A 12,339-nucleotide genomic window follows, 5' to 3' on the forward strand; every position below is an offset into this window, starting at 1 on the left:
CAGGGCTGACAAAAAAAAAAAAAAATTATTTTTATGAAGTTTTAAAAAATAGGCTTTTAAGTGTACAGCCAAAACATTGTTTTTGATTGCCTCTTTAGTAACTTCCCCCATCTCCATACTTTTCAATTCTACGAAAAGCCATGAGCACTTAACTATCCAGCCTTCATTGAGAGGGCACTCCTGATAGCTGTAGATATAATATGGCTTCTACAGTTATCATATTGGACTCCATTGAGTAAATTTTCCTGTCTTATTCCAGGCCACTGGTGACCATTGGTCCTTTTTTATTTATTTATTCAGTTCTAGATTTAGGGAAAACTTAGCATCAAGGAATGAGAGGTATGTCCCCACCTCCTGATGATCAATTAATAAATGATCATATGTTTAAAAGCAGGCTGATAAAAGTCAAATGAATTAAAATCATACTACTTTCATAAGTTTAACAGCCACTTATTTTATATATAATCCATGTTAGGCTAAGTGTTTTAGATTTCTTTATTTAATTTTAGTATAAACATAGTATTTGTTAATTGAGAGATAATCCAATTTATGATATGCCATCTTGAAAGTATAACTATGAAATGAGTTTTATTTTCCATGTTTCTCATTCATAGCTTTTACTCTACCATTTGGTTTGGTGTCCTTGATGGACAGATTTATTTACTTATTTAGTTAGTTGGTTGGTTGGTGGGTCGTGGGGCTTGAACTCTGGACCTGGGTGCTGTCCCTCAGCTCTTCATCTCAAGGCTAGCTCTTGAGCCACAGCGCCACTTCCTTACTCTACCATTTGAACCATACCTTCAGCTTTAACTGGGGATAGATTCTAAAGGCCCATGTAGTTGATTAAAAATTAGGATTAGTTGTAAGGACACTTAACTCCTAACCCCTTCTAGCTAGTCTTAGAGAGGATGAATTTTGGAGCCTGTGAAACTGAATTTGGAGTTCTGATCTTCCCATTTACTAAACGAATAATTTTGGGCAGTTGTTTATGATCTTGAGGTATAATTATGCTTATGTCTAAAATGAAGATGTCAATACTTATTTCAAGAACAGCACCTTCTAAATCATTTATTGCACTGTATGTCACAATTGCCCTTGAAGAATGGAAACTGTTACTTTTATTACTTCTGAACTTTTGGTCAACAGAACCAGTAATGGATTATTTCTAAAATATGTTCATATACTGTGCCAGCACTGTGTATGTAAAAAACCCTGAAGAGAGCTTCAGTCAAGTTATATACTAGCCTCTGTGTTTTGAATTTTGTTACCCTTTGCACAAATCCTCAAGTTTAACAGCAAACCTTTTCTGTAACATTAAACGTTGTCCTTTATTTTGTTTCTTTTTGTGTTTCCTCCTTTGTGCCAGCATCATGCACTTGTTTGCCTCAACTAGAACTTTCAGATCCTCCTTTGACTTTTATAAAACATTGAGCCGATCATTTAGGGCATGTCAATTTGTGACTCACAGTGGCTCATGAATTTATCCCCTTAAGGTGTACATTGTTTGCCATGATAATTCAGACATTGACTTTGTGACAAAAACTATTTTTTGATTGTACCCTATTACCTGTCTTTGTAGATCATGCATTCATCTTTGAATACTTACTAATTAGGAGGAAGTAGATCAACAAATAAGACGGGTTTAAAGGGAATTATCTCCTATACAGTAATGAGCGAGTTGTGACAATGTACCTCATTATGAGTAAATATGGCTCTATACAGAGACCCTAAGGACCCTGAAGGAATACTTGTGGTGTGTGTATGTTTATGTGTGTGTGTGTATGTGTGTGTGCGTATCTATCTATCTATCTATCTATCTATCTATCTATCTATCTATCTATCTATCTATCTATCTATCTATCTATCTATCTATCTATCTATCTATCTATCTATCTATCTATCTATCTATCTATCTATCTATCATCTATATGTGTGGTTTGAACTCTGGGCCTCATGCTTGCTAGCTAGGCAAGTGCTTTACCACTTGAGCTACTACCCCAGACCTTGGTCTTAAACTTAGGTTGCCAACATTCAAAATAATTTAATCTGAGAACTAATTTATGTGTCAGTATTCTTTTCAAAAGACTATGAGCAATAAAACCTCAAGGTTCTTGGCTTGAATGAATGTCAAAATTTTACCAGGACAAGGAAGCAAGAATAGGTTTGAGTGGTTAAAATGGAAGTAGTACTCAAAAGCTCAATATTATATCTGCTAGATTTAAAAGATGCATTAAAAATCTGAGTGGAAGTATTGAGCAACCAATTGAGTATATTAATTTAGAGCTCAGGCTGGAGTTAAGCTGAGAGCCAAATTGAATACTTATTGTGAGTTTTAAGAGGTACGAGTAGACATATAACAAACAATCTTTGAGGAAAGTGGGTAAGTGAATAAAGAATGAAAATAAAGTAGTAACTAGATGCAGGTGTCTTGTAATCCTGGCTACTCAGGTTGAGATCTGAGGATCATGGTTCAAAGCCAGTCCAGGCAGAAAAGTCAGGGAGACTCTTGTTTCCTATTAACCAGCAGAAATCTGGAATTGGAGATGTGGCCCAAGGGGTAGGGCTCTAGTTTAACGTTAAAAAGCTAAGCAGGAACAAAAGGCCCAAGTTGAAGCCTCAATATGGAGAGTGAGAGACAGAGGAAGGAAGGGAGGAGAGAAGGAGAATTTTCTAACTCAGTTATGGTCACATGTAATTAGGTTGAGATGAAGTTATCATGGGTATATACTTTCTCCTGCTGTAGGTTTTATAGTACTAACAGGACAAAAAGACAAGTGATTATAATGATGATTTAAATTTTTTTCTGTCAGAAAAAAATATTGTAGAGTAAATAGTTAAGGTGTCTTAGGTTCAAAGAAGTAGTGGAAATAGAATATTTAAGGTTTTAAGTAGGAATTATTCTCACACTAATGCTACCTTACCATGTCTCCCAAACCTCCTCCAAACAACAGATTCTAAGAAGACCTGAAAGAAACTAAGGTAGCTTAAAGACAAAGTTTATTCCTATTTTCAGGCTTACCACTTAAGGAAACAGTGTCAGCTTCCATTCTTTGCCAACATGTACATATATATACAGAAAAATCCCTAAGTGCCTTCTCAGTTCTAGGCCCATCTTTATCTTCCCTCATTTTAAGTATATAATCTTTTTTTGTTGTTGTTGCTGGTCGTGGTGGTGGTGGTACTGGGGTCTAAACTCAGAGCCTGAAACACTACCACTTGAGCGATGCTCATAGCCTATGTATGTAGTTCTGAGATACTCAGTACATTTACAGTGTTGTACAACCATCACCACCATCCCCAGGACTTTTTTCAAGTTCCTGCTAAACGTATATATTTATCCTAATTTTTCAGGTATAGAAGCAAACTAGGATAAAGTAGGTTCCTAATGCAGGCCTACCAGATTTCATGCATAAAACATCTTTCTTAATGCTTTCAACATTTAGGTTGCTATACAAGAAGACAAAAGTAGTGTAGGGACAAGCAGTGCTAAGGCTTTCTTTTAAGACAATACATGTATTAAGTGTAGTCTCATTAACCAGACGCAAAGACTCTTATCAGCTTCTCTAATGCAAAACCGATTTTTTTCCCCAAGTTTAAATTGCTAGTCATTTGTTTAATCCTGAAAAACAAATTAGGTCTAAAAAGAACTGAAAGGCAAAAAATAAATATAAAAATAAAGATATGCTCATACCTCTTTGAAATAAACTTACCATGCCTTCCTACAATAAGATTTAAGTTAAAAAAATAAAAATAGATGTCAGTATTGAAAAAAGAAGAGTTACAGTCCATAGAAAGCAGTGACATTTATTGGTTTTTTGTTGTTGTTGTTGTTGGTCTTGGGGCTTGAACTCTGGGCCTGGGTGCTGTCCCTGAGCTCTTCAGCTCAAGGCTAGCACTCTACCACCAGAGCCACAGAATCACTTCCAGTTTTCTGAGTAGTTTATTGGAGATTAGAGTCTCACGGACTTTTCCTGTCTGGGCTGGCTTTGAATGGTGATCCTCAGATCTCAGCCTCCTGAGTAGCTAGGATTACCGGCATTAGCTACCGGTGCTGGGCGGCTTGACATTTATAAGGGTGTTAAAGGACAACAGCTTCTTATTCTGCTCTCTTGAAACAATACCCTTATATGCTATGTATAAAGAAGCCTGAAATACCTTATAGAAAGAGAAAGTATTTTTGCTAGCAGACTAGCCCCGCTGCTGAATATAATTGTAACCTAGAGCTGGAAAGACCCAATAGAGAAACTGCCCAGACCAGCCACCAGCATTAAGAAGTAAGTTGTTGCTTTTCATCTACTTTTGTAGTAGGTAACTGTAATAATAATTAACATAAAAGTAATAAAATTAAACTATTTTATTACCTAAATATAATATTTTGTTTTTAGCTAAATATATTGGAAATTTAAGATTCTGGTTACAAAATGGGTAATGAATGCAAACATGAAATTTTTTTTTTTAGTATTAGAAAATCATTATGCTATTGTCTAATTGAGTTGGTCAAGTTATAACTTTTTAAATAAAAGACATCATACCACATTAGGGATAATACAACTTACCTCATTTAATGACATCATTTTCAATTACAAATTCAATTGAAATAGATAAACTAGATTCTTTACCTTCTATTTTAATAATTAAAAAATTCTTTAATATGATATATTCCTAAACTGAATATACCAGACATAATCAAGCTTTTCTAACTGATGAGATGTCATCTTGGTAATTAATTATGTCAGTGCTATTGACAGGTGCAGGTTAATCAGTCAGTATCCAGTTCTTGCCCTTACATACCTTTTAGTTTTTATTTTTCTTCATTTCAATTATCATTTGTTCCTGAAGACAGTATAATACAGTACCTTAGAAAATATACTGGGTACAGTTTTGCCTAAAAAAACTCAACAAATCTGGTCATAGGAGAATCATAAAGCCCTTCTCAAAATAAACTTCATTTATTATACAATACCATCTTTTTGCTCAAATCTATTTTTGCATAATTTTAGTAAATTTAGAGTTGTGAAACCATCAACCTGATTTAACTTTAGAATGGAGCTTGAATTCATCATCCTCACAAGATCACTTGTGTCCATTTATAATGAATCCTACTCTTATCCTCAGCCCAAGACAAATAATGGATCTGGTTTCTGTTTAAATAAACTTAGTGTTTCGAGGCATTTCCTGCAAAGGAGAATCACATAATATTAGGTATTTTTTTGTTTTTTAATGGTTGTTTTACAGTTGTTTTTGTCATTTAACTTACTGTGTTTGATGTTCAGTTGGCTTATATATACATAAGTAGTTCATTCCATTTAATTGTTGAATAGTATTCACTTAAAAGTATCTATCTTATTTTGTCTATTTATTTATTCATCCTTTGATGGGCACCTGAATTGTTTCCAATACGAGGTTGTTATGAATAATGAATGTGCTTCAGATGAATATTTTTTTCACTTGTGAAGCTTCTAATGTTTATAACTGCTTCCTTTTCTTCCAAACCATGCCTGGCTTGGAATAAAGATACTAGTATTATTTTGACCAAGAAAAATAGACAAAATTAGCTTTAGTATTATAAAAGGTAATAACTGAAAAGAAGAAAAAATTGTAATATCTTTCTATTAAAACTTGGAGTTGTATTAACCACTGGTTCCTTAGGGCAATTTTCTTTGAAAGAATGAAAACAGTAAACACTAAACTTAAATCAGTGTTTCATATAAAGTATGAGGAAAATGCTTCTTAACTGAACAAAGGTTAAATCTAAGATTTTTCCATGCAGAGATGAGAACTTTGTAGTTTGCATGCCTGATATTTACCATTTTTGTTACACTTTTTTTTTTTTTTAAATATTTGGTACCAGAGCTTGCACTTAGGAGATGGGTGCTATCCCCTTAGCTTTCCGCTCAAAGTTGAGCTTTACCACTTTAGCTATATCTTCACTTCTGGCTTTTTGCTAGTTAGGAAATAGAGTCTCACAGAGTTTTCAAAGCCCTAACTGGCTTTGAACTGTGACCTTCAGATTTCAGCCTCTTGAGTAGTAGAATTACAGGTGTGTACCACTGGTGCCCATCTCTATTATAAGCTATATATCTATAAGCTCTCTTATTCTTACCTAAAATTAAGAATAATGATCGAAATCTTTGTGGATGCACTATCATGTATGGTATGAATATGTCTAAATTATTAGTGAAAAGAATCTGTTTCCATGTAGTACTTTTCTAATGTCCTGTTGTATAATGACAGCTTATTACTGATGTATGTTTTAAATCTACTTCTCATTTTTTATGTATGTACTAAAAACTGTGAGGCTTCAAATTTTAAAATTTTTATGATAAGTGTTTTGGCTTATACCTGTAATCTTAGCACTTTAGGATTTAGTGATTGAGAGGATTGTAATTAGAGGTTAGCCTGGGGGAAAAAGTAGGAGACTGAAGCACAACCAACAAGCTTGGGTGGTACATATATCACTGTAATCCCAACTCCTGTAATTAATCCCAACTCCTGCAATTACTCCTGTAATTAAGAAGATCATGGCCCGGATGGGTACAGGCAAAAAAACAGGAGAACTTATTTGAAAAATAGCTACAGAAAACTGTGTTATTTTCAAATTTGTTACATGTTGTTTTGACCAAGTATGGTTTAAAAAATGAAAAGACATTTCAAAAGCAAAAATTTTGAATTAAGCAGTTGATACAGAAAGTTCTAAATCAGGACTGGGAAGTTGGCTCAGTGGTAGAGCACTTGCCTTGCATGTATGAGGCCCTGAGCAGAAAAAAAAACACGAAGTGGCGCTGTGGCTCAAGTGGTAGAGTGCTAGCCTTGAGCTGAAGAGCTGAGGGACAGCGCCCAGGCCCAGAGTTCAGGCCCGACGACAAGACCAAAAAAAAAAAAAAAGAAAGTAAGTTCTAAATCAGCCCTTTATCATTGTCAATTGTGACAATAATGTGTTACGAATTATGTGATCTGATAGGTTTTTTCCTATCCTTAATTTTGTGAAAATATGTCCACTGAAAGGCAAATGGTGCTCAGAATGCAATGAAAAATTTAATGTGCTTAATTTGTGATAAAGTAAAAATTTCAGATATGTTGAAAGATGCAGTATCTTTAAATAGAAGTTAGCAATGTTACAGGAAAAATGAGTCATCTTTGGTACAATATAGAACTCTACATATCCTGAACATTTCGGAGTTTTTCTTCATCGGTGGTATCTTTGGAATCATATGACTGGATACTTTAAGGATCTATGAAGAAAAGAGGACTGAGTGTGAGGATCAATTGGTAGATCACATAGCAAGTACAATGCCCTAGATTCAAACTCCAGTGCTAACAAAAGTAAAAGAAAACCTTAAGCTGGTTATTGAATCTGAAGTTGATACTTTCTGGTTGTGTTGATTCTCCTTTAAGAGTTAAAATGTAGGGGCTGGAAAGGTGGCTCAATGGTGGTAGAGTGCTTGCCTTGTATGTATGAGGCCCTGGGTTCAATTCCTCAGCACCACAAAAGCAGAAAAAGCTGGAAGTGGCACTGTGGCTCAAGTGGTAGAGTGCTCACCTTGAGTTGAAGAGCTGAGGGACAGTGCCCAGGCCCAGAGTTCAGGCCCCACGACCAGCCAAAAAAAAAAAAAAAGAATTAAAATGTAGCTATTTTTTTCTTTGAAGCTGAAGCCCCTTCTTGTAGGGTTTTGTGGAATTTATTTTTGCTGTTACATAATGTAACTATCTCATAGAGATATCTAGTGAATTGAGTGAAATACTTGTTAAATGTAATAGTGCCTGACACCTAAGAATCAGGGCATAACTGCTCAGTGCACAGTTACTTTTATTAGATGCACTAAAAGTAGTTTTAGAATTATTTAGAATAGTTTTATTTTTGCTTATTTTAAAGAACTGGTCTATGTGCCTCCTTTGTTATATATTCAACATTTAATGCACAATTTCTAGGTGTCAGGAACTTAGATGTTCTCATGTATATTATCTTGGTTAATTGCATGAATTAACTCCCATTTGATGATGCAGGTGTTAGGCTATGAGATACTAAATCACCTTGCCATGTTTTAACAGTAAGTGATGGACTTTCTAGCAGTACCTCCCAAAATTTGTCCTGATAAAATGTCCTTAAGTTTGAACTTTCATTCCCTCCCTTACTTGTTTTTTTTTGGGGGGGGGCGGGGAGGTGGTCTGGTCGTGGGGCCTGAACTCTGGGCCTGAGCGCTGTCCCTCAGCTCTTCAGCTCAAGACTAGTGCTCTACCACTTGAGCCACAGCGCCACTTCTGGCTTTTTTCTTTTTGCTTATGTGGTGCTGAGGATTCGAACCCAGGGCTCAGGCATGCAAAACAAGCGCTCTACCACTGAGCCAACTTCCCAGCCCCCCTCCCTTATTTGTTATATGTTTGTATTGGATGCTTTTTTATCTTCAGAGCTTTTGATAAGAACTAGGGAGACAAAAGCTTTAAGTCTAATGGATTGAAGGTAGCTATGATAAAATAGAAAGTGAATAGCTGCTGTTAGAAATTATGCTCATTTAGAGGAGGATAATGTTTACATTCTAGAAGAATGTAAAGGGTAGCTGTTGGAAAATCAAATGATAATTTAAACTGAGAGGTTTAATCAGTGTGATTTGGATATCCCAATAGGGAAACAATAATAACAAAGTATGAGATGTATATAGAAAATAATAAAATATACATACTGTATAGTGTATAAATGGATGTATGGGCAACTTAGATCAGGAAATGCAGTTAGCCAGATTGTAGGGGCCCCTAAATGCTTGATTTTGTATTTTGAACTTAGGTATTTTAGAGATCAATACACATTTGAAGTCAGCAAATAGTGAAATACAATTTTAGAATAAAATTGAGAAATTTAAACTATGATGTGACTATTAAGGAAGATGGTGAGCACATAGAAGAGTACACACTTTCTTATTTTTAGAAGAGATTTTTTATTTTTAGAATGAGATTTCCAATTTTGGATCTGTAATTTAGCATTTATTTAACTGGAAGAAAGCTCTTGTTTTATTGTTTTTGTTTTAGTTTGCGGTGCTGGGGTTTAAAGTCAGGACCTTGTACTTTCCAGTCAAGTGCCCTACCACTTTGTTTTAATTATTTTTTTGGATAAAATCTAGAGATTTAGACTGGGGTTCATCTACCTTGTTTCTTCCACATAGCTAGGATTATAGACTTAGACCATGACATTTGATTTATTTGTTGAGATGGAGGGAGGGAAGGTGTATCTCATTAGCTTTTTGTGGCCTCTATTGGCCTTGAGCAATGATCTTCCTGTTTCTGCCTCCCTAGGAGCTGGAATTACCAAGCATGAGATACTACACTTAGCCCTCTAAGTTTTGTTAGCAAAATGTTCTTAATAAATAAAATAAGGATTTGCATATGATTTTTAAGTTCTATAACAAAATTATGAGTTATTGTCTATAAACACTGAAGTTGGAGAGGGGCACTATTTATAATCATTCAGTTCTCCTGAAAGAAGTTGGAATTAACATGCCCATGAGCAACCAAATTAGGCTCTTCATAGCTTACTGTTATGAGTCTGCTTTTACCAGTTTTATTTTGGAAATACAAATTAGTACCAAAAAGCAAGATAGAAGGACTGAGTTATCAGTCATGGAAGTTCAGTGCTGTTGAACATGATAAAGGTAGTATAATCTGAGAAGATACAATCATTTCTTGAATATGTGTTCACTTAATAGTGATTGAACTAATGTAAGTCTAGGACAAGCAGAAAAGGTCAAAAGCAATGTACATATTACCATATAAGATGATCTTAAGTGAAATGAACCCCAAGATAGGGACACAAGTGGTTTTTTTCTTTTTTGCTATTGTTTTTAACGTATTTAAAATGTACTATGTGATTTTTTTTTTTTTTTGTATGTTCTTCCCCCACAGAATAACCCCTGTTTTCACTGTATTTAATGTCGGTGCCCTGCATCTTGTATAAACCTTTTTCTAATTTGGTGAGGGGAAGAGAAATAACAAAATACTGAAATAAGGATACAGGTTGACCCATTGTAACAATGAGATGTACAAGATACTACGTTGAAAACCAAATTTACAACTTGGGGCAGGAGAAGGGAGGAGATGGGGAGGTGGGGAGGAAAGAAATGGTAGGGGGAAAAACAAAGGAGGAGGTAACAATGCTTGATAGGAAATGTACTCATTACCTTACTCATGTAACTATAACCTCTGTGTACAGTATTTTTACAATAAAAAACACATAAAAATAGTGATTGAATATATGTACATAACATGGAAGTTATCACAAAGAGTATAAGCCTATTTTTTCTGAAATTTATAGAGAAATAAAATATTTCATTTGTGGATGTTTTCCACACCTAATTTACTTTTTCAGTTATCTTCAGGAAATGCAGTATTTAGGGTGGCTTACCCTATCATAAATTAGTCTACCAGACTGCTGTGATTGATGTGTTAAGTTGCATATTGGTAGTTCTTTTAAATATCTATATTTTCCTGATATTAGGTTTACTGTTATAAGTTTCTGATTTGCCATAATGTTTCATTACCATTATGGAGGCTCCCATAGAAGTGCTCCCATAGAAGACTAATAACTAACACATAAAGGCTTCAAACTTATGTGGATTTTGATGGAAAGTTTGATACTTTGACCCACTTTTTCATGTTTTCTAGCTTCTTCATATATTAGGTAAGTGTTTCTCATGGACAACAAGCTCACCTTGTTAGAAAAGCATTTGGTCTGAGGTGGCCTAGAGATTTTGCTTTCCTTATGAGTTCCTAAGTGAAGAGCTGCTGCTATTAAATAGGCTACACTCAAGAGTATCAGGGTTCTGACAGTATTATCATATGTAGGTCATTGGATATGACTTGATCCTTTCAGAAATTGTATCAATAATTGAATTTAAATGCAAAACTAGAACATGCAAATTTAATAACAGTCTATCCAAATATTTGTCTTTCACATTCCTTCTTCCATGTCTAATTCTAGTTTTGCTTTTTCTTCATTAGTTTTTTGTTGTGGTTTTGATTTTGTTCAATATGTATTGTGTTTCGTGGATCTGGTCAGGGAGCCGTTACTGTATTTTATGTTTGTATCTACATTTTATTTTGCATGCGTGACGTGGCTTTGCCTGGATGTTCTTTTTGGTAAGTTCCAATTTATATAGCATATTGTTTTTGTAGTGTAATTCATACTGTTTTTCATTTTTTTCTCCCACTTCTAGAAATGTGATCATGCTTATGATTTGTTTTAATTGTTTAAAATGTTCATTTGGTAACTGATTTTTTTCCCCCTAACATTTCCCAATTTTCCTTTATAGTAGTGCAGTTTGATACTAATATGCTTTGATTTGTTTTGTAGCCTCACACTATCAGTTGCTGATCACTAGCAGCAGTTGCTGTCTCAAGTATTTTGGCTTTTTTTTAAAAAGCTCTGTTCATTTAGAAATATTGCTCTAAAAGCTTATGCTTCCATATAGCAATCATAGAAGATTAGTTAAATTTTATATTGCTGTTCTCTGAAATACACTCTGTAATTTGTTTTTGCAGCAACAGCTTGCGCAGCTTCAGAAAGAAAAGTCAGAGATTCTGAAAAATCTGGCCTTGTATTACTTCACATTTGTAGATGTAATGGAATTTAAGGTATGTATTTTACATATAAAACTTGGTATTTCACAAGTGTACTTAATATATTAATTGTATAATTACTTTGTCACTCATAAATAATAAAGTTGAATTCTTCCAGAACTGAAATCTAAAATATACTTTCTGTGTTGCTGTCTTTTGAATCTAAAATTATTTTTAGAGGGCTGGAGATTGGCTTTGTGGTAGAACACTTTCTTGTTGAGTAGGTTGCTGGCCATGGGTTAAACTCCTTGCACTAGCACTAACCCTATCCCCTAAAAATAAAGACAGAAAAGAGTAATATAAAATTCTCTTTCCAGGATCATGTCTGTGAATTGCTAAACACTATTGATGTTTGCCAAGTCTTCTTCGATATTGTAAGTATCATTTTAAGGAAAAAAGTTTTATGTTTCTAGAAGGACTCGGGACTAACTGCTTTTGTTTGGAGAAAGTTCTGTAACTGGAGTACAAAGTTTAATAATGTTAAATTGGCTTGGTTAAAGAAGCATTTTTTTGGCTTAAAATTTTTTTTTATTGAGATTAGGTAATTACATAAATTTCACATATTTCACAATATTGTGGAATAGTGATACTTAGTTAAAGTTGTAGACACATTTTAATCTTCAGAAGGCAAATTGTCATTATCATGGTCTATAAAGTTTGTGAATTCTATGAGCTTTGACAGTACAACTATTCCATATCAGGTGATAGGTACATTTCTTTCCTTTTGTTTAGCGT

The 12,339-nt window shown here is 34.4% G+C and overlaps 1 protein-coding gene across 2 annotated transcripts in view; it reads left to right on the plus strand.

The window, feature by feature from the left end:
• Nckap1 (NCK associated protein 1) overlaps positions 1-12,339 on the plus strand; it is a 95,474-nt gene that overhangs the window by 22,689 nt on the left and 60,446 nt on the right. The window contains exons 3-4 of one of the 2 annotated variants that reach the window (XM_042688235.1): positions 11,527-11,619; positions 11,922-11,978. In XM_042688235.1, the coding sequence (XP_042544169.1) occupies positions 11,527-11,619; positions 11,922-11,978 (150 nt within the window). The remainder of the gene's footprint in view (positions 1-11,526; positions 11,620-11,921; positions 11,979-12,339) is intronic. The other variant, XM_042688236.1, reaches the window with a different exon arrangement.

This window comes from Dipodomys spectabilis, unplaced genomic scaffold, assembly GCF_019054845.1.
Source record: "Dipodomys spectabilis isolate Male_0828 unplaced genomic scaffold, ASM1905484v1 ptg000115l, whole genome shotgun sequence".
Lineage (NCBI taxonomy): Eukaryota > Metazoa > Chordata > Mammalia > Rodentia > Heteromyidae > Dipodomys > Dipodomys spectabilis.